Source organism: Lethenteron reissneri, chromosome 36, assembly GCF_015708825.2.
Source record: "Lethenteron reissneri isolate LAM-NWPU_2019-01 chromosome 36, ASM1570882v1, whole genome shotgun sequence".
NCBI lineage: Eukaryota > Metazoa > Chordata > Hyperoartia > Petromyzontiformes > Petromyzontidae > Lethenteron > Lethenteron reissneri.
The window spans coordinates 4,758,356-4,780,605 of record NC_083814.1 but is presented as its reverse complement, the minus strand read 5'-3'; the positions used below and the strand labels follow the sequence as shown (position 1 = coordinate 4,780,605).

The 22,250-nt window shown below is 42.4% G+C and overlaps 1 protein-coding gene across 2 annotated transcripts in view; it reads left to right on the top strand.

Annotated features, from left to right (window-relative positions):
- Positions 1 to 340: 340 nt before the first annotated feature.
- Positions 341 to 22,250, top strand: part of LOC133351031 (mucin-19-like) — a 285,024-nt gene continuing 263,114 nt past the window's right edge. Inside the window, exons 1-4 of one of the 2 annotated variants that reach the window (XM_061565914.1) lie at positions 341 to 1,266; positions 9,068 to 20,493; positions 20,530 to 20,569; positions 21,009 to 21,278. In XM_061565914.1, the coding sequence (XP_061421898.1) occupies positions 1,200 to 1,266; positions 9,068 to 20,493; positions 20,530 to 20,569; positions 21,009 to 21,278 (11,803 nt within the window). In that variant the 5' untranslated portion in view covers positions 341 to 1,199. Of the gene's footprint in view, positions 1,267 to 9,067; positions 20,570 to 21,008; positions 21,279 to 22,250 lie in introns of both variants that reach the window. The other variant, XM_061565915.1, reaches the window with a different exon arrangement.

Sequence of the window (22,250 nt, the reverse complement as noted above, 5' to 3'; positions counted from 1 at the left end):
GTTCCCCGCGCCACATGTGCCCGGTTGTGTAAGCTCTCGGCATCCTTTACAAATGAATACAATCTGTAACCCTTTTGCCAAGAAACAAAACCTAGAAGTAAATGTGATCAACATGACACGAAATTAATTGCATCACGCTGCTCTTTGATATGCAGATGGACAATGGTGTTGCCATATATGATGCTCTTATGCCAAACGTCTGCTATCTAGTGGCTAAATGTTGAAACTACTGCACATGAGCATCAGGGCAATATATATGTATGATGAACTTATTTCGCACCATACGGAGCCAACCATGCTAATCAGAGTTACCATGCCCGATTCACTACCAATATATATTTTTGCAGAAATTACACTTAAACAGGTTGGTATTAAACCTGTCTTTACTTATTGAAACTCCTCTGGACATCTGATGGGTGAGATAGGGACCTTCATCTAGTAGTATATTGTTCTTGGCTGCTGATGATGAATATACGCAGTATGTTTGCCAGCGTGATATCCACGTTCGAATTAATTATTGACTGTTGACTGCTTTACTCTGGGCCAAACTGTCCTAAAGGCGATACATGACTGCGAAATATGACTGTTAAACATGTTTAGTGAAGCAGAATTGGCAATGCACAATCACAATGAACAAGTTCTCTCGACACAGTCAAGAACAATGTCTTTAAAATAAATATATAATAGCGTGTGTGCTATGAAGAAGGCCCATTGCCCAAAACGTCACCTATTTTTTTTTTAGGGCAGTGTTATTAACATGTGTAGATTTTTTTTTATGACCGTGATTTAATCGCACATGCTAAACTCAATAGTAAAAGTTAAACAAATGACAACTGCAAACAAAATCATATTTTTACAACTTGGGAATGAATTATTTTGGCATTTGAAATATGTCTTCTGTAGATCCCGTATCGCAAAATCATTCAACGTTCCTTTGACACCATGAACAAAAAGGCGGGTCAAAGCCAAACTGCATACACCCACAGTGATTCACAAAGGTAATTCCAAACCAGTTCTCAAAAGTAATTTAAGGAGCTGACGTATGAAGCGAGTAAGTCACGGCTGGTTTTGCTTCTGCTGTTTAAAGAGCACCTGTGAGCCTTAACAGACATTGGTTTTAACCCACTGCTGAAACAAGCAGCATCACTGGAGGGAAGGAGTGGGGTCTACTTCATTGTTTATCATAATCAGTCGAGAAGATGCTTGCAAGATCAAGAATGAGGTTTAAATGGCAAATTTTTTTTATTCTGTCGCTGTTATTTTCAGGTAAGGATGATGGGTGTTTTCATCATTATTATCTGTGTCAATATAAACTGTGAATAGTGGAACAAATTAATGTCGATGATGACTATTAATAGCGTAACGTACAAGCAACCAAGAAATGTATAGAGGTTCATGTGATTTAAGAATTCTGCACTGTTATAAAGCTGGTAATTTGTTGCAACTATAAATCTGTTTTATGCCATGTGATCTTATATCTAAATGCACATCATCAGTGTTTGATTGAAGCAACAAATGAGTGCATTGTAGTTCGCCAATTATTTTTTGAATGTCACAAATTGACAATAAATTATACTTCCGTGGTAATGACAGTAATATGAAAACAAGTTTAATCTAGTTTAATAATCGTTCATTGGTTATCAATACGTTTGTGCTTTGTTTACTAAAAATACGAATAAACCCTATGGCTTTTGGCAAATTGACAAGATAAACAATGCATTAGAAAACTTGAATAGAAAAAACTTATGTTAACATTTTATACATAAGTATTGCCGTGTGCACACCTTCTCATGAGCACTTTTATACGTTGGATTTCATGACCAATTGATTGGTAAATACTCTCGTTCCTTTCGGGCTCGATCGTTCAAGTATAAAGTCAAATGTTTAACTCTAACCCTCCACCACCTGACAGGGCCAATTAAAATCAAATCAAGTTGTCACATGGGAAACTATGTTAATTGATTTGTATTTTTCAGCAAAACCGGAGGAATGTGGAAAGCAAGCAAAAATTTTATGTAAAACAATTGACATTTTACTTTGGCTTTTCAACATTCCTTCTAGATTTGAAGCTTTCGTGACTGCAAGGATTCATACTCTTAGTTTTTTTTTACTTTTTCGTGACTTTTTCAACATTCCTCTGGTTTGGTGAGAAACCAGATCAATTAGCAAATTTGCCCACGTGAAAACTTGATTTTATTGGTTCTGTCGGGTGGTGGAGGGTTATCGTTAAATATGTTTACCTTATATTCCAGGCTACCATTAGCTTTTTGCATTGTCTAATTCAGGAAAACTTGAATTTCCAGCCGTGGAGCATTGACATGGGAGCATAGACGTACAACAGATTTGCGTGCTTTTTATTTATTTGGAATGAGTAGCAGTAAACATTTTAAAATCAGTATCCATCTACAGTGTTAGTAAATGTGCTTTCTAAAAGAGTTTAAGCATTTTTAACACTTTGAAATTTCCCAGTACCCGACTAAAAATGTTAAGATTAAAACTAGTCAGTGTTGCTGGTTTCATTTTTTAATTTAAAAAAATGCAGTTATATATGCATTAACATAAAACGGGTTAGCTGTAAATAAATCTAATTAATTCAGCATGTGAATAGAAAGTACACTGTAACACGTGTAAGCAGATAATGTGCCTCCATTTATAAGCACTATTAGAAATGTATTATCGATTGTTGCTAGTATCAATTATCTATAAAGAGTATTACTTCTGATGAGTCCCTTTTTTAGTCTTCGTTATAAACGTTCATTCGAGTTAAAACATCGTTGTCATTAATCAATCATGTAGTAAGATGTACTACTGCATTGTAATTCAACAGTCATTAACGCTAAAGTAGCTTCCTTTAAATTCCTCAAAAACAGTAATTTTATAAACTAAATCAACTACACTCGCAAAATAATGTTAGTTATTATAGTCATTTTATAATATAGTATAAAACATTAATTAACAAATGCAATGTGTACCTCTTTGCAGCACCTCCGAATAGCACGTAAGGTGTGAAAGTAGGTTAGTCCCCTTTTACTGATGACGACCACTTGTGTTGTGATAGAAACATCGTGGTTTTTATTATTATTTTATTTTAATTACTGAAAGAACCAATAAGTCTGCATTATAAACTGCCAGGACGCCCACTCAGGTTAAGAACCAGGCTACAGTCTACATTATAGACTGTCAGTACGCTCACTCAGTTTAATAATCATTGCTACAGTCTACATTTTCGACTACCAATACGCTCACCAGCTTAAAACCAGGCTACAGTCTACATTATAGACTGCCAGTACACTCACCCAGCTTTATAACCATTGCTACAGTCTACATTATAGACTACCAGTACACTCACCAAACTTAATAACCAGGCTACTGTCTACATTAAAGATTGCCAGTACACTCACTCCGATTAAGAACCAGGCTACAGTCTACATTAGTGTTTTTGTATTCACTTAATTTTTAAAATACATTTTCTATATACGTGACTTTACCGAAATAACCAAAGAATATGAATACACGTAGTACGAGGTAATGAAAAAAACATCGCTTAGTGTGCCATCTAGTGGTTCATAACAAGCATTGTTCCTGGTTGAATTCGTATTGGACTCAAACAATGTTGGGAAAGTTGGATCCTTGACAATGTAATAAAACTGGGGTCTTAATTTCATTGACATAAAGTATATGAAGCCATCAGCGTTTCCTTGAAAGCATTACATGCTGTTGTCAAATATGTATTGCATATATTTCCATATCATTTCTGAATGACCTGGACACCCTGCTTCCTAAAAAAAAGTCTATGGCCTAATAATTGTGCCTCCTGTTAAAAATGGCTTACATTTGGCTATTACGTAGAAGCAGGGCAATGAACAATCCAAATAACAAAAAATCTATTTCCAATCTGTGCAATTTGCTAAATATCACATATCGCAAAACTAGGTTAGAGCACTGCTCCCGAAATCCGTGGTAGTGGTGATTCAGAAGTCTACAACGAAATTCCGGATTTCTGGATCTCTACCAGAAGCGGGCAAAGACCTCTTGGAATCTACGCCACATCGCGCACATTTTATTTTGCGGATTTCTGGGTCAAACCTCCGCAGTGAAGGCGGATTTTCACGATCCGTGATATGTACTCCATATAAATGTGGATTAGGGCTGAACGATTAATCGATTTCAAATCGAAATTTGAAAAATGCGATTAGCAAATCGCAAAGGCTGCGATTTTTTGCGCGTCTGGCCCAGGGTTTAACTGTCGTGTCAATGGTTTGTCTGTGGTTTGTCAATTTATAAGCTATATGCTGGATATCAGTAAATAATGTTCTATTGATTACAGAAAATTCCTATTACTTTCTTATTGGAATTGTTTTATTATTTTATTATTTTAACTTTTTTACTTAACAATTGTTCTATGTAGAGCAGTTCATATTTTGATGATATCATGTGGTAATGCTCCATCACATGTTTTAAATCTATTACACAGTCAATATTGAACTGAAGCTAGACTTAAAATTTTTTATCGCAAATCAAATCTCAATCGCAATATCTGTCAGAAAAATTGCAATTAGATATTTTCCCCAAATCGTTCATCCCTAATGTGGATTACTGAAGTTCTTCTGTATTGGCCACAGCAAACGGTTCAGTGACACCTGCTGTGCTTAGCGCTACTACATAGTGTAAACCAGTGCGTTGGAGGCAAGTTTTGGTGGCCGAAGGTGGTTTTGTGGTTAGTGGATCATCATCAGCTGCAGCAGCAGTGTCATAGTGGTCACTATATTCTCATATTAATTATCATCATAACTGTCATCATTTATCATCTTCAGTCATTTAAGTAACAAAGTCATTTGGCTTAGCAGTATTCTATACCAATACTTCTGCCGTGGCTGATCATTATCTTAATGGAGCTGGCTCACACGAAATTGATTTCTCTAAGACGATGGTACTTTGCAAGCCTATTGGCTATCAACAAAGGGGCCGTCCATAAATGACGTCACGCACCTAGAGGGGGGAGGGGTGGTCAGACATTTGTGACGATGTGTGACGGGGGGGAGGGTTTGATAAATGTGACGTCACATAAAAATGCGCAACTTTAAATAAATATTAATTAAATAGAATTGTTATAACACATTTTAATTAATTTTCATTATTAACTATTTGGTTATTTAAATTTACTAAGGTCACATTTTATTTATTCCATGAAGGAGCATTTTGCTTCTCCATGGGAGAATGGAGAAGCATACATTTAGGAAATTTTTTGAATAGTTGTTATTAAACATTTTTATTCTAATGATTCTACCAGGGCTTTTCATTGTGAAATGAATGTGATTGTTATAATTGTACTCTCCATTTTGCTTCGTTCTACTACAAAGTTAAAAGTATTTTTTATAGTTATAACTACTTTTAATATTTTATTATTAAAAGATAATTTCAATATAATATTCTGAACATTTGCAGTTTTAGTTAGACGTTGAATATTTTCAAGTGAATTTTATGCTAAATTTCAGCTTTCCAACGCCTCCTTTTTAATACATGTTTTCTCCTACATCAGAGTGCAGCGCCACATTAACTACGCACTATAATGACAATAGTTAAGTGATTAGAAGCAAGTTTTATTTTCAAAATGGAAATATGGTTGGGGGGGGCAGAGCTTTGTGACATCATTTTTTAGGGGGGTCTGACTTTTTGTGACGCCGTGTGACGAGGGGGGGAGGGGTAAAAAATCGGCCAAAATCGCGTGACGTCATTTATGGACGGCACCAAAGATTCGTTCATGAAGCCATCCATATTTACAGACACAGACACAATTTCAATCAAGAAGATGGTTATATCCTCAGCAATCATTGTAAAGATGTCATCAACCACTTTGGTTCATGACTTGATTTGTGTTTTCTTGTCATCCTCCACCGTCAGCAGTGTGGGTGTGTGGAGCGAGGTGCAATGCTTTGATTGGTGTAAACCTACTGACGGTGTCGGAGTCTTCTCTTACATTAACATTAGCTGCCCCGCCCATCTCTAAACCTTTATAAACAGCTCTATGATTGGTGTAGACCTACTGCCGGTGTCGGAGCTTTCTCCTACATTACCATTAGCCTTTTTAACAGCTTGCCTTCAGGGCTAACCTCCCTGTTCCTGATGACGACCGCTTGTGTTGCGATGGAAACGTCGTGATATTTTTAATCACTTTATTTATTATTTTTTCGATCTACGTTACTTTACCGAAAGAACCATAGAATATAGTATTCTATTCCAAAGAACACAGGATGAGATGTTACTATCCTTTGTGCAAGCACTTCCAAGAGTCCATGAACAGTGAGCCTGGTGAAATTTGGGGAGCGCATCGTCAGTAGTGAACCTTTGGTTCCTAGGGTGTTTCGGCCTTTCATACTATACACCCTCCCCAAAGGCGGCCAGCGACAGGGTGATCAATCCTACGCTTGCGTCCCATTCCCAATTAGTCATAGGAGTTGCCTTGTTGTTGATAGCCAACATCCCATGAGACTATGCATGGCAGGGGCGTCCTCCTCCCTGAGTCAAGCATTGTTGACTGCATATCTCCTGGCCCTCTCACTTTGAGGCCCAGCTGGGGTCTTTCCTCTTCATCCAGAGCCACTGACTGCTGCCTTCTGCCGCCTCCGATACAGCTCTGATTGCCGAACGCTGGCTCTGGCCCTTAATTCCCAGGTCTCTAAGCAGTCTGGTTGTAGATACTGTACATTGGTTGAGCGAGGAGACACACTCATAATAATCTTACAATTATTTTGATATAGTGTCATTCATACAAATTACACCTCACAATTGCCGTGGATCCATAGAAAAGCTGGAATGCTGCCAAGCTGAGAGCAGGCACCGACAATTAGTTTGCATTTCTTTATATATTAAAATGGTTTCAGCTAATTAATGAGTGTTTATACATGTGGGAGCAAACCGGAGCACCTGGTGGAACTTTCTTACGCGTGAACTTACGTATCTCAAACAAAACATATTTCAGTCTACACTTGATGTACTGCATTCTGCTGGCAAGCCAGAGTATTGCACCTTGATGCCCACATGAAGGGAAGTTTGGCAACATTTTATGTTTGATCCACTAACCCTCGCCTTTTATTTAGCACATCAAATCTTTTTAATTTCTGGGGTGAAAATAATTTATTTTCTACTTTTGAGTGCAAATAAAAGTGTTTGCATTGAAAAACTTTCTTTTAACCGAATTTATTTTACCGTGAAAACTATGTCCATTTTATTTTACCAGGTAAGGTCCACGAGAGCTATATAGCTGTTTTCTGAAGCGACCTGGCCACAAATGAGAGGCCCATTAAGTGGTTTATCATGTGGAAATTTATAGCAAGCCAAATACTCGAAGGACATGTTTCTAAATGTGGAGTGAAAATCCCATACGATCATGGGGAGAAAACGCAAACTCCAAATATACAGACGTGAGGGTCAGCATCAAACCCACAACCTTCTGCATACAAGAGATGTTAACTGTTAAGAGCTGCATCACTATAACCCTTAACGCCGATTAACAAATCACCCAGGACTTGGAACGCGCGCCTTTCATTGGTCAGAGGCTCCCCAAAATCCACTGTAATTGGACAAGATGTTCCCCGAATAGCTGCGCACAACCATCCGTGATTTAAGAGGGGGGGGGGGTCAAATGTGGGAGTATTCATTTTTAAAATTAAGTAAAATAACACGAATAGGACCAGGATCGGCAGGACCTGGACCAGTTTTTTTTTTATGAAACCTTGAATTGTTATGCAAAACAAGTCTGGGCAGAAAATGTCGGCTCGTTAGGCTTCGTAAATCCGAATATATTAAGCATCAAAGATTTGAAAGAATATAAACAGACGAGGCAAGTCCAATAAAAGTGTGTAAAAAAGATGTTTAATGTAAATACATAGGTTTGATGAAACAAAGTAGTTGTACTTACGTGCCCGTGCTTAATTTGAGTTTCGATGATTTACCTTCTAAAAAAGATTGGCCATATCTTGCACCCCCAAAAAGGGCATCTCACACCCCAACGGGGTGCGTGAACCCCGGGTTAAGAGCCACTGGTCTAAGCAAAGCAAGAAAGAGAGAACTGCAGTTGAGTTTCACTGGATTAAACAAGCCAGATTTATAACCAATGCAATATAAGACAAGCGTAACATTTTCGATAAACGTTTCAGAGAGTTACGACTAGATTTTGATCAATGTCCATTCATCAATACTAAACGCACATTTAATAAAGTTTCCATATTAGTTCATGCTGCACCACGGTTTTAATTTGCAGTGAAAGGGGGTCCACACGAGTCGGTCTGGTAAGATAACTTTATTGTTCCAACAAAACTAATAGGAACACTTCTAGATTTGAAGTTTTCGTGACTGCAAGGATTCATACTCTTTGGTTTTTTCAGTAAAGATACGTAGGTAAAAAAATACCTGATACAGTAATTTTGCTGTGACGGTTCCACCTGAAGACGGAAGCTTGTGTTGCCTCCGACACGTAGTGATTTAATTTATTTTAATTTTTTACCTACATGACTTTACCGAAAAAACCAAAGAGTATAATAGGAACACCTGTAGGGTACGAACATGGTTGTTGACGACCAGCCTTTCCTTCCCTAGAGACCCCCGAGTTTGACTTCCACCCCCCTATGCAGGATAACCTCTCTCAAATTCTCCTCTTTCCCATCAATCTATATATTTTGGTGGTATTCCTCCAATCCCCTATCCCCCTTTTTGCACTTTCATTGCAAACACCCTTCGTTAATTATTTCTATAGGCGTGGTCCACTGTCCTTTGCGTGACCACGAAGGATTGTCCTGTGTCCCCTGATGCACTCTACTGATTTGTTTTTACATGTTAATGTGTTCCTTGGGGAGCACCTGCATCCCATGTATATACATCAGCTCTGCAAATATAAGACTGACTTACACGGAAACGTTTTCCACTTCGTGAATCAGGTCACCATTGCAAATTAGTCTTCTTGCATAAATTGATTCTCCAATCATGAAATAATGAAAAGAGGGAAAGTGTTTGTAGACATTGCATATTTAATATGATGCGACTTGTTGATGTTTATACTGTCTTTTCACAGCCTCGACTGAACAATCTACAACTACTAACCTATCGACTTCAACAGCACAATCCACCACAACTGCACCTACAACACAGACAGCCACTACAGAAGTGACAACAACCACTCCGCAGGCAACCACAACAAAGGAAGTCACCACCCTATCAACTTCAACAGAACAATCCACCACAACTGCACCTACAACACAGACAGCCACTACAGAATTGACAACTACCACGCCACAGGCAACCACAACAAAGGAAGTCACCACCCTTTCAACTTCAACAGAACAATCCACCACAACTGCACCTACAACACAGACAGCCACTACAGAATTGACAACTACCACGCCACAGGCAACCACAACAAAGGAAGTCACCACCCTTTCAACTTCAACAGAACAATCCACCACAACTGCACCAACAACACAGACAGCCACTACAGAATTGACAACTACCACTCCGCAGGCAACCACAACAAAGGAAGTCACCACCCTATCGACTTCAACAGAACAATCCACCACAACTGCACCTACAACACAGACGGCCACTACAGAATTGACAACTACAACTCCGCAGGCAACTACAACTAAGGAAGTCACCACCCAATCGACTTCAACAGAACAATCCACCACAACTGCACCAACAACACAGACAGCCACTACAGAATTAACAACTACCACTCCGCAGGCAACCACAACAAAGGAAATTACCACCCTATCGACTTCAACAGAACAATCCACCACAACTGCACCAACAACACAGACAGCCACTACAGAATTGGCAACTACCACTCCGCAGGCAACCACAACAAAGGAAGTCACAACCCTATCGACTTCAACCGAACAATCCACCACAACTGCACCAACAACACAGACAGCCACTACAGAATTGGCAACTACCACTCCACAGGAAACCACAACAAAGGAAGTCACCACCCTATCAACATCAACAGCACAATCCACCACAACTACACCTACAACACAGACAGCCACTACAGAATTGACAACTACCACTCCACAGGCAACCACAACAAAGGAAGTCACCACCCTATTGACTTCAACAGAACAATCCACCACAACTGCACCTACAACACAGACAGCCACTACAGAATTGGCAACTACCACTCCGCAGGCAACCACAACAAAGGAAGTCACAACCCTATCGACTTCAACAGAACAACCCACCACAACTGCACCAACAACACAGACAGCCACTACAGAATTGGCAACTACCACTCCACAGGCAACCACAACAAAGGAAGTCACCACCCTATCGACTTCAACAGAACAATCCACCGCAACTGCACCAACAACACAAACAGCCACTACAGAATTGACAACTACCACTCCGCAGGCAACCACAACAAAGGAAGTCACCACCCTATCAACATCAACAGCACAATCCACCACAACTGCACCTATAACACAGACAGCCACTACAGAATTGACAACTACCACTCCACAGGCAACCACAACAAAGGAAGTCACAACCCTATCAACTTCAACAGAACAATCCACCACAACTGCACCTACAACAGCCACTACAGAATTGGCAACTACCACTCCACAGGCAACCACAACAAAGGAAGTCACAACCCTATCAACTTCAACAGAACAATCCACCACAACTGCACCTACAACAGCCACTACAGAATTGGCAACTACCACTCCACAGGCAACCACAACAAAGGAAGTCACAACCCTATCAACTTCAACAGAACAATCCACCACAACTGCACCTACAACAGCCACTACAGAATTGGCAACTACCACTCCGCAGGCAACAACAACAAAGGAAGTCACCACCCTATCAACTTCAACAGCACAATCCACCACAACTGCACCAACAACACAGACAGCCACTACAGAATTGGCAACTACCACTCCACAGGCAACCACAACAAAGGAAGTCACCACCCTATCGACTTCAACAGAACAATCCACCACAACTGCACCTACAACACAGACAGCCACTACAGAATTGGCAACTACCACTCCGCAGGCAACCACAACAAAGGAAGTCACAACCCTATCGACTTCAACAGAACAACCCACCACAACTGCACCAACAACACAGACAGCCACTACAGAATTGGCAACTACCACTCCACAGGCAACCACAACAAAGGAAGTCACCACCCTATCGACTTCAACAGAACAATCCACCACAACTGCACCAACAACACAAACAGCCACTACAGAATTGACAACTACCACTCCGCAGGCAACCACAACAAAAGAAGTCACCACCCCATCAACATCAACAGCACAATCCACCACAACTGCACCTACAACACAGACAGCCACTACAGAATTGACAACTACCACTCCACAGGCAACCGCAACAAAGGAAGTCACAACCCTATCAACTTCAACAGAACAATCCACCACAACTGCACCTACAACAGCCACTACAGAATTGGCAAGTACCACTCCACAGGCAACCACAACAAATGAAGTCACAACCTTATCAACTTCAACAGAACAATCCACCACAACTGCACCTACAACAGCCACTACAGAATTGGCAACTACCACTCTGCAGGCAACAACAACAACGGAAGTCACCACCCTATCAACTTCAACAGCACAATCCACCACAACTGCACCTACAACACAGACAACCACTACAGAATTGACAACTACCACTCCACAGGCAACCACAACAAAGGAAGTCACAACCCTATCAACTTCAACAGAACAATCCACCACAAATGCACCTACAACAGCCACTACAGAATTGGCGACTAGCACTCCACAGGCAACAACAACAAAGGAAGTCACCACCCTACCAACTTCAACAGCACAATCCACCACAACTGCACCAACAACACATACAGCCACTACAGAATTGGCAACTACCACTCCACAGGCAACCACAACAAAGGAAGTCACCACCCTATCGACTTCAACAGAACAATCCACCACAACTGCACCTACAACACAGACAGCCACTACAGAATTGACAACTACCACTCCGCAGGCAACCACAACAAAGGAAGTCACCACCCTATCAACTTCAACAGCACAATCCACCACAAATGCACCAACAACACAGACAGCCACTACAGAATTGGCAACTACCACTCCACAGGCAACCACAACAAAGGAAGTCACAACCCTATCAACTTCAACAGAACAATCCACCACAAATGCACCGACAACACAGACAGCCACTACAGAATTGGCAACTACCACTCCACAGGCAACCACAACAAAGGAAGTCACCACCCTATCAACTTCAACAGCACAATCCACCACAAATGCACCAACAACACAGACAGCCACTACAGAATTGGCAACTACCACTCCACAGGCAACCACAACAAAGGAAGTCACAACGCTATCAACTTCAACAGAACAATCCACCACAATTGCACCTACAACAGCCACTACAGAATTGGCAACTAGCACTCCACAGGCAACAACAACAAAGGAAGTCACCACCCTATCAACTTCAACAGCACAATCCACCACAACTGCACCAACAACACAGACAGCCACTACAGAATTGGCAACTACTACTCCACAGGCAACCACAACAAAGGAAGTCACCACCCTATCAACTTCAACAGCACAATCCACCACAACTGCCCCTACAACACAGACAGCCACTACAGAATTGACAACTACAACTCCACAGGCAACCACAACAAAGGAAGTCACCACCCTATCAACTTCAACAGCACAATCCACCACAAATGCACCAACAACACAGACAGCCACTACAGAATTGACAACTACCACTCCGCAGGCAACCACAACAAAGGAAGTCACCACCCTATCAACTTCAACAGCACAATCCACCACAAATGCACCAACAACACAGACAGCCACTACAGAATTGGCAACTACCACTCCGCAGGCAACCACAACAAAGGAAGTCACCACCCTATCAACTTCAACAGCACAATCCACCACAAATGCACCAACAACACAGACAGCCACTACAGAATTGGCAACTACCACTCCACAGGCAACCACAACAAAGGAAGTCACCACCCTATCAACTTCAACAGCACAATCCACCACAACATCACCTACAACAGTCACTACAGAATTGACATCCACCACTCCGCAGGCAACCACAACAAAGGAAGTCACCACCCTATCAACTTCAACAGCACAATCCACCACAACTGCACCTACAACAGCCACTACAGAATTGACATCAACCACTCCGCAGGCAACTACAACAAAGGAAGTCACCACCCTATCGACTTCAACAGCACAATCCACCACAACTGCACCTACAACAGCCACTACAGAATTGACAACTACCACTCCGCCGGCAATCACAACAAAGGAAGTCACCACCCTATCAATTTCAACAGCACAATCCACCACAACTGCACCTACAACAACCACTACAGAATTGATATCCACCACTCCGCAGGCAACCACAACAAAGGAAATCACCACCCTATCGACTTCAACAGCACAATCCACCACAACTGCACCTACAACAGCCACTTCAGAATTGACATCAACCACTCCGCAGGCAACCACAACAGAGGAAGTCACCACCCTATCAACTTCAACAGCACAATCCACCACAAATGCACCAACAACACAGACAGCCACTACAGAATTGGCAACTACCACTCCACAGGCAACCACAACAAAGGAAGTCACCACCCTATCAACTTCAACAGCACAATCCACCACAACTGCACCTACAACAGCCACTTCAGAATTGACAACTACAACTCCGCAGGTAACCACAACAAAGGAAGTCACCACCCTATTGACTTCAACAGCACAATCCACCACAACTGCACCTACAACAGCCACTTCAGAATTTACATCTACCACTCCAGAGACAACCACAACTAAGGAAGTCACCACCCTATCGACTTCAACAGCACAATCCACCACAACTGCACCTACAACAGCCACTTCAGAATTGATATCAACCACTCCGCAGGCAACCACAACAAAGGAAGTCACCACCCTGTCAACTTCAACAGCACAATCCACCACAACTGCACCTACAACAGCCACTACAGAATTGACATCAACCACTCCGCAGGCAACCACAACAAAGGAAGTCACCACCCAATCAACTTCAACAGCACAATCCACCACAACTGCACCTACAACAGCCACTACAGAATTGACATCCACCACTCCGCAGGCAACCACAACAAAGGAAGTCACCACCCTATCGACTTCAACAGCACAATCCACCACAACTGCACCTACAACAGCCACTACAGAATTGACATCAACCACTCCGCAGGCAATCACAACAAAGGAAGTCACCACCCTATCAACTTCAACAGCACAATCCACCACAACTGCACCTACAACAGCCACTACAGAATTGACATCAACCACTCCGCAGGCAACTACAACAAAGGAAGTCACCACCCTATCGACTTCAACAGCACAATCCACCACAACTGCACCTACAACAGCCACTACAGAATTGACAACTACCACTCCGCCGGCAATCACAACAAAGGAAGTCACCACCCTATCAATTTCAACAGCACAATCCACCACAACTGCACCTACAACAACCACTACAGAATTGATATCCACCACTCCGCAGGCAACCACAACAAAGGAAATCACCACCCTATCGACTTCAACAGCACAATCCACCACAACTGCACCTACAACAGCCACTTCAGAATTGACATCAACCACTCCGCAGGCAACCACAACAAAGGAAGTCACCACTCTATCAACTTCAACAGCACAATCCACCACAACTGCACCTACAACAGCCACGTCAGAATTGACAACGACAACTCCGCAGGATACCACAACAAAGGAAGTCACCACCCTATCAACTTCAACAGCACAATCCACCACAACTGCACCTACCACAGCCGCTACAGAATTTACATCTACCACTCCGCAGGCAACCACAACTAAGGAAGTCACCACCATATCGACTTCAACAGCACAATCCACCACAACTGCACCTACATCAGCTACTTCAGAATTGACAACTACCACTCCGCAGGCAACCACAACAATGGAAGTCACCACTCTGTCAACTTCAACAGCACAATCCACCACAACTGCACCTACAACAGCCACTACAGAATTGACAACTACTACTCCGCAGGTAACCACAACAAAGGAAGTCACCACCCTATTGACTTCAACAGCACAATCCACCACAACTGCACCTACAACAGCCACTACAGAATTGACATCAACCACTCCGCAGGCAACTACAACAAAGGAAGTCACCACCCTATCGACTTCAACAGCACAATCCACCACAACTGCACCTACAACAGCCACTACAGAATTGACAACTACCACTCCGCCGGCAATCACAACAAAGGAAGTCACCACCCTATCAATTTCAACAGCACAATCCACCACAACTGCACCTACAACAACCACTACAGAATTGATATCCACCACTCCGCAGGCAACCACAACAAAGGAAATCACCACCCTATCGACTTCAACAGCACAATCCACCACAACTGCACCTACAACAGCCACTTCAGAATTGACATCAACCACTCCGCAGGCAACCACAACAAAGGAAGTCACCACTCTATCAACTTCAACAGCACAATCCACCACAACTGCACCTACAACAGCCACGTCAGAATTGACAACGACAACTCCGCAGGATACCACAACAAAGGAAGTCACCACCCTATCAACTTCAACAGCACAATCCACCACAACTGCACCTACCACAGCCGCTACAGAATTTACATCTACCACTCCGCAGGCAACCACAACTAAGGAAGTCACCACCATATCGACTTCAACAGCACAATCCACCACAACTGCACCTACATCAGCTACTTCAGAATTGACAACTACCACTCCGCAGGCAACCACAACAATGGAAGTCACCACTCTGTCAACTTCAACAGCACAATCCACCACAACTGCACCTACAACAGCCACTACAGAATTGACAACTACTACTCCGCAGGTAACCACAACAAAGGAAGTCACCACCCTATTGACTTCAACAGCACAATCCACCACAACTGCACCTACAACAGCCACTTCAGAATTTACATCTACCACTCCAGAGATAACCACAACTAAGGAAGTCACCACCCTATCGACTTCAACAGCACAATCCACCACAACTGCACCTACAACAGCCACTTCAGAATTGACATCTACCACTCCGCAGGCAACCACAACTAATGAAGTCACCACCCTATCGACTTTAACAGCACAATCCACCACAACTGCACCTACATCAGCCACTTCAGAATTGACAACTACCACTCCGCAGGCAACCACAACAAAGGAAGTCACTACCCTTTCAACTTCAACAGCACAATCCACCACAACTGCACCTTCAACAGCCGCTACAGAATTGACATCTACCACTCCGCAGGCAACCACAACAAAGGAAGTCACCACCCTATCAACTTCAACAGCACAATCCACCACAACTGCACCTACAACATCCACTACAGAATTGACAACTACCACTCCGCAGGCAACCACAACTAAGGAAGTCACCACCCTATCAACTTCAACAGCACAATCCACCACAACTGCACCTACAACAGCCACTACAGAATTGACATCTACCACTCCGCAGGCAACCACAACAAATGAAGTCACCACCCTATCGACTTCAACAGCACAATCCACCACAACTGCACCTACAACAGCCACTTCAGAATTGACAACTACCACTCCGCAGGCAACCACAACTAAAGAAGTCACCAACCTATCGACTTCAACAGCACAATCCACCACAACTGCACCTACAACAGCCACTACAGAATTGACATCTACCACTCCGCAGGCAACCACAACTAAGGAAGTCACCACCCTATCAACTTCAACAGCACAATCCACCACAACTGCACCTACAACAGCCACTACAGAATTGACATCTACCACTCCGCAGGCAACCACAACAAATGAAGTCACCACCCTATCGACTTCAACAGCACAATCCACCACAACTGCACCTACGACAGCCACTTCAGAATTGACAACTACCACTCTGCAGGCAACCACAACTGAGGAAGTCACCACCCTATCGACTTCAACAGCACAATCCACCACAACTGCACCTACAACAGCCACTACAGAATTGACAACTACTACTCCACAGGCAACCACAACAAAGGAAGTCACCACCCTATCAACTTCAACAGCACAACCCACCACAACTGCACCTACAACAGCCGCTACAGAATTGACATCAACCACTCCGCAGGCAACCACAACTAAGGAAGTCACCACCCTATCAACTTCAACAGCACAACCCACCACAACTGCACCTACAACAGCCGCTACAGAATTGACATCAACCACTCCGCAGGCAACCACAACTAAGGAAGTCACGACCCTATCGACTTCAACAGCACAATCCACCACAACTGCACCTATAACAGCCACTTCAGAATTGACAACTACCACTCCGCAGGCAACCACAACAAAAGAAGTCACCACCCTATCAACTTCAACAGCACAATCCACCACAACTGCACCTACAACAGCCACTACAGAATTGACAACTACTACTCCGCAGGCAACCACAACAAAGGAAGTCACCACCCTATCAACTTCAACAGCACAATCCACCACAACTGCACCTACAACAGCCACTTCAGAATTGACAACTACCACTCTGCAGGCAACCACAACTAAGGAAGTCACCACCCTATCGACTTCAACAGCACAATCCACCACAACTGCACCTACAACAGCCACTTCAGAATTGACAACTACCACTCCGCCGGCAACCACAACAAAGGAAGTCACCACCCTATCAACTTCAACAGCACAATCCACCACAACTGCACCTACAACAGCCACTTCAGAATTGACAACTACAACTCCACAGGTAACTACAACTAAGGAAGTCACCACCCTATCAACTTCAACAGCACAATCCACCACAACTGCACCTACAATAGCCACTTCAGAATTGACAACTACCACTCCGCAGGCAACCACAACAAAGGAAGTCACCACCCTATCGACTTCAATAGCACAATCCACCACAACTGCACCTACAACAGCCACTTCAGAATTGACAACTACCACTCCGCAGGCAACCACAACAATGGAAGTCACCACCCTATCAACTTCAACAGCACAATCCACCACAACTGCACCTACAACAGCCACTACAGAATTGACATCTACCACTCCGCAGGCAACCACAACAAAGGAAGTCACCACCGTATCGACTTCAACAGAACAATCTACCATAATCACAGAAGCAATCACCCAAGCCCCTACCACAACTTCACAATCCACCACAAATACGCCAACAACAACGGAGACAACCACCGTACATTTGACAACAACCACACCACAGACAACCACACCAACCACAACACTGCAAACTACCACCCAATCAACTTCACAAACAACCACAAATACACCGACAACAGACACAACCACCGTACATTTGACAACAACCACACCGCAGACAACCACACCAACCACAACACTGCAAACTACCACCCAATCAACTTCCCAATCCACCACAAATACTCCGACAACAACAGAGACAACCACTGTAAAATTAACAACAACCACTCCACAGACAACCACACCAACCACAACATTGCAAACTACCACCCAATCAACTTCACAAACAACCACAAATACACCGACAACAGACACAACCACCGTACATTTGACAACAACCACACCGCAGACAACCACAACACATCAAGCCACCACACTATCGACTTCAACAGAACAATCTACCAGAATCACAGAAGCAATCACCCAAGCCCCAACCACAACTTCACAATCCACCACAAATACGCCACCAACAACGGAGACAACCACCGTACATTTGACAACAACCACACCGCAGACAACCACACCCACCACAACACTGCAAACTACAACCCAATCAACTTCACAATCCACCACAAATACACCGACAACAACAGAGACAACCACTGTAAAATTAACAACAACCACACTGCAGACAACCACACCAACCACAACATTGCAAACTACCACCCAATCAACTTCCCAATCCACCACAAATACACCGACAACAGAGACAACCACTGTAAATTTGACAACAACCACACCGCAAACTACCACACCAACCACAACAAAAGAAACTACCACCCAATCAACTTCACAATCCACCACAAATACATTGACAACAGAGACAACCACTGTAAAATTAACAACAACCACACCACAAACTACCACGCCAACCACAACAAAAGAAACTACCACCCAATCAACTTCCCAATCCACCACAAATACACCGACAACAGAGACAACCACTGTAAATTTGACAACAACCACACCGCAAACTACCACGCCAACCACAACAAAAGAAACTACCACCCAATCAACTTCACAATCCACCACAAATACACCGACAACAGAGACAACCACTGTAAAATTAACAACAACCACACCACAAACTACCACGCCAACCACAACAAAAGAAACTACCACCCAATCAACTTCCCAATCCACCACAAATACACCGACAACAGAGACAACCACTGTAAATTTGACAACAACCACACCGCAAACTACCACGCCAACCACAACAAAAGAAACTACCACCCAATCAACTTCACAATCCACCACAAATACACCGACAACAGAGACAACCACTGTAAATTTGACAACAACCACACCGCAAACTACCACGCCAACCACAACAAAAGAAACTACCACCCAATCAACTTCACAATCCACCATAAATACACCGACAACAGAGACAACCACTGTAAATTTGACAACAACCACACCGCAAACTACCACGCCAACCACAACAAAAGAAACTACCACCCAATCAACTTCACAATCCACCACAAATACACCGACAACAGAGACAACCACTGTAAATTTGACAACAACCACACCGCAAACTACCACGCCAACCACAACAAAAGAAACTACCACCCAATCAACTTCACAATCCACCATAAATACACCGACAACAGAGACAACCACTGTAAATTTGACAACAACCACACCGCAAACTACCACGCCAACCACAACAAAAGAAACTACCACTCAATCAACTTCACAATCCACCACAAATACACCGACAACAGAGACAACCACTGTAAATTTGACAACAACCACACCGCAAACTACCACGCCAACCACAACAAAAGAAACTACCACCCAATCAACTTCACAATCCACCATAAATACACCGACAACAGAGACAACCACTGTAAATTTGACAACAACCACACCGCAGACAACCACACCAACCACAACAAAAGAAACTACCACCCAATCAACTTCACAATCCACCACAAATACACCGACAACAATCACAACAGCATCTTCAACCACAACATCTCTCCCCACCACACTTGCATCACCAACAACATTGACAACAATCACAACAGCATCACCATCAACCACAACAAAATCTCCAACCACAATAGTGTCACAAACAACATATACCCCAACTACAACCACTCTTCCAACAACAGCTTCAACAACATCTTCAACAACATCTTCAACAACATCTTCACCAACATCTTCAACAACATCTTCAACATCGCCAACCACAACAGCATCGCCATCTACAACATCTCCAGGTTAGTTATGTTATGTAAACAGGACCTATGCCTGACTATTCCACTAACAGTGTTAAGATCTCGATTTAAAATGTGGATATCCACCTTTTGTTAAACCAGGTTCTGAAATGTACAGGAGTCAGTTGATGGTCTCATTGTGAACACCAATTATTGTGCTGCATAAATTATCGTGTGAATATCCCATAGGTAATTTTAAATGTGGCTAACCATCTAGAGATAATGTGAGAGCTCGCCTATATCTACGTTCATTCCACGACAAGTTTATGATAATACAATTGGGAAATTCATTGGCGATATGAAATATATATTAAGTGCTTAAAATGTATATATTACTACGTCATGTATCCATACAACTTCTACAATGAACAATACAGCATCATCTAAGACTATGTTTAGTTACCCATAATGTATGTTGTTTATTTACATGCCACTTTTCCAGTACCAGGTTTGCCAAGAAATCTAACTCTTGCCAGTGGAGGAGTAACAAACACATCTCTGCAAGTCATTTGGCTGAGTGCTCTGGGAGATGTTGAACGATACACGGCATTAATCTCTCCTGGAGATTCACCCTCCATTGCTGTTAGCCCGAATGGTTCACTCAATGCCAAGTTTGCTGGGCTGAGACCCGGAGTCCTATACATCATCACTGTGAAAGCCATTGGGAAAGGAAATCTCTCTGGTGAAGGAGTGTCTGTGACTGCGAGGACAGGTATTTACACTTCAACTACATCGAAGCCATTTTAGCCGATTTGAGGGACATTTATTTAATGTCAATATTGTACACAAACAATATGTATTATGTTGAACTTCTGTGCTAATCAGAGGTGCGGGGGAAGGACAATAAACTAAATACAAAAGCAGTTCCAAGGAAATTAGTTTTCAATCTAGATTTAAAAGTGCACAGCTGCAGTGGCTTCCTAATATCGGAAGAGCATTCCAGACGGCCGCAGAAGTGCATCTGAAAGCACGCAATGCAGTGATCGTCTTTGTTCGATGGTTAGAATATATAACTATTGTATAGTATGATACATAACTATTGTATAGTATTTGCAATTTTTTGTAATGCTCGCAGAAGAATACGTATTTGAAAAATCAACGTAATATATATGATTTTTTTTTAAAACTAATGCAGTAGATCACGTACATGATGATCATCCTTCATATATAATACCATAAATGTTATATACTGTATTTCAATCATGATTTGTACAATATTGCTTCTCAAACCCCAACACTCACTACATCTGAAAAGAAGTCAAGGCGATGAAAGAATTATTCTTTACATAGCACCTAAGATATGTTTGTGAACGTGTTTAATAAAGGAAGTACTTCCTGTATTAACGATATTAGATTTTCTAACATAGGCATTATAGATACCAATGAAAACTACAAGAAACTATTTCACTTGCAGAGTGCCACAAGTTATACTCATAACAAACGTCAGGAAAACTCATTTATACGTGTCCAAAACAAAAGACAATTATTGGCAGAGACAATTTAAAAGAAAATTTGTAAATTACTCGTCATTTACAGTTGAATTTATTGTTTTCTATGAGGTAATCTTATAGGTATCCCCAGAGTGTAGAAGTGAGGACTGAATACACAACGAATGTGAGCTTTCCAGAAGTAGGCCTGCCAGCAATGAGCATTAATTAGGTTACTGTGTAATATTCTTCTGAGT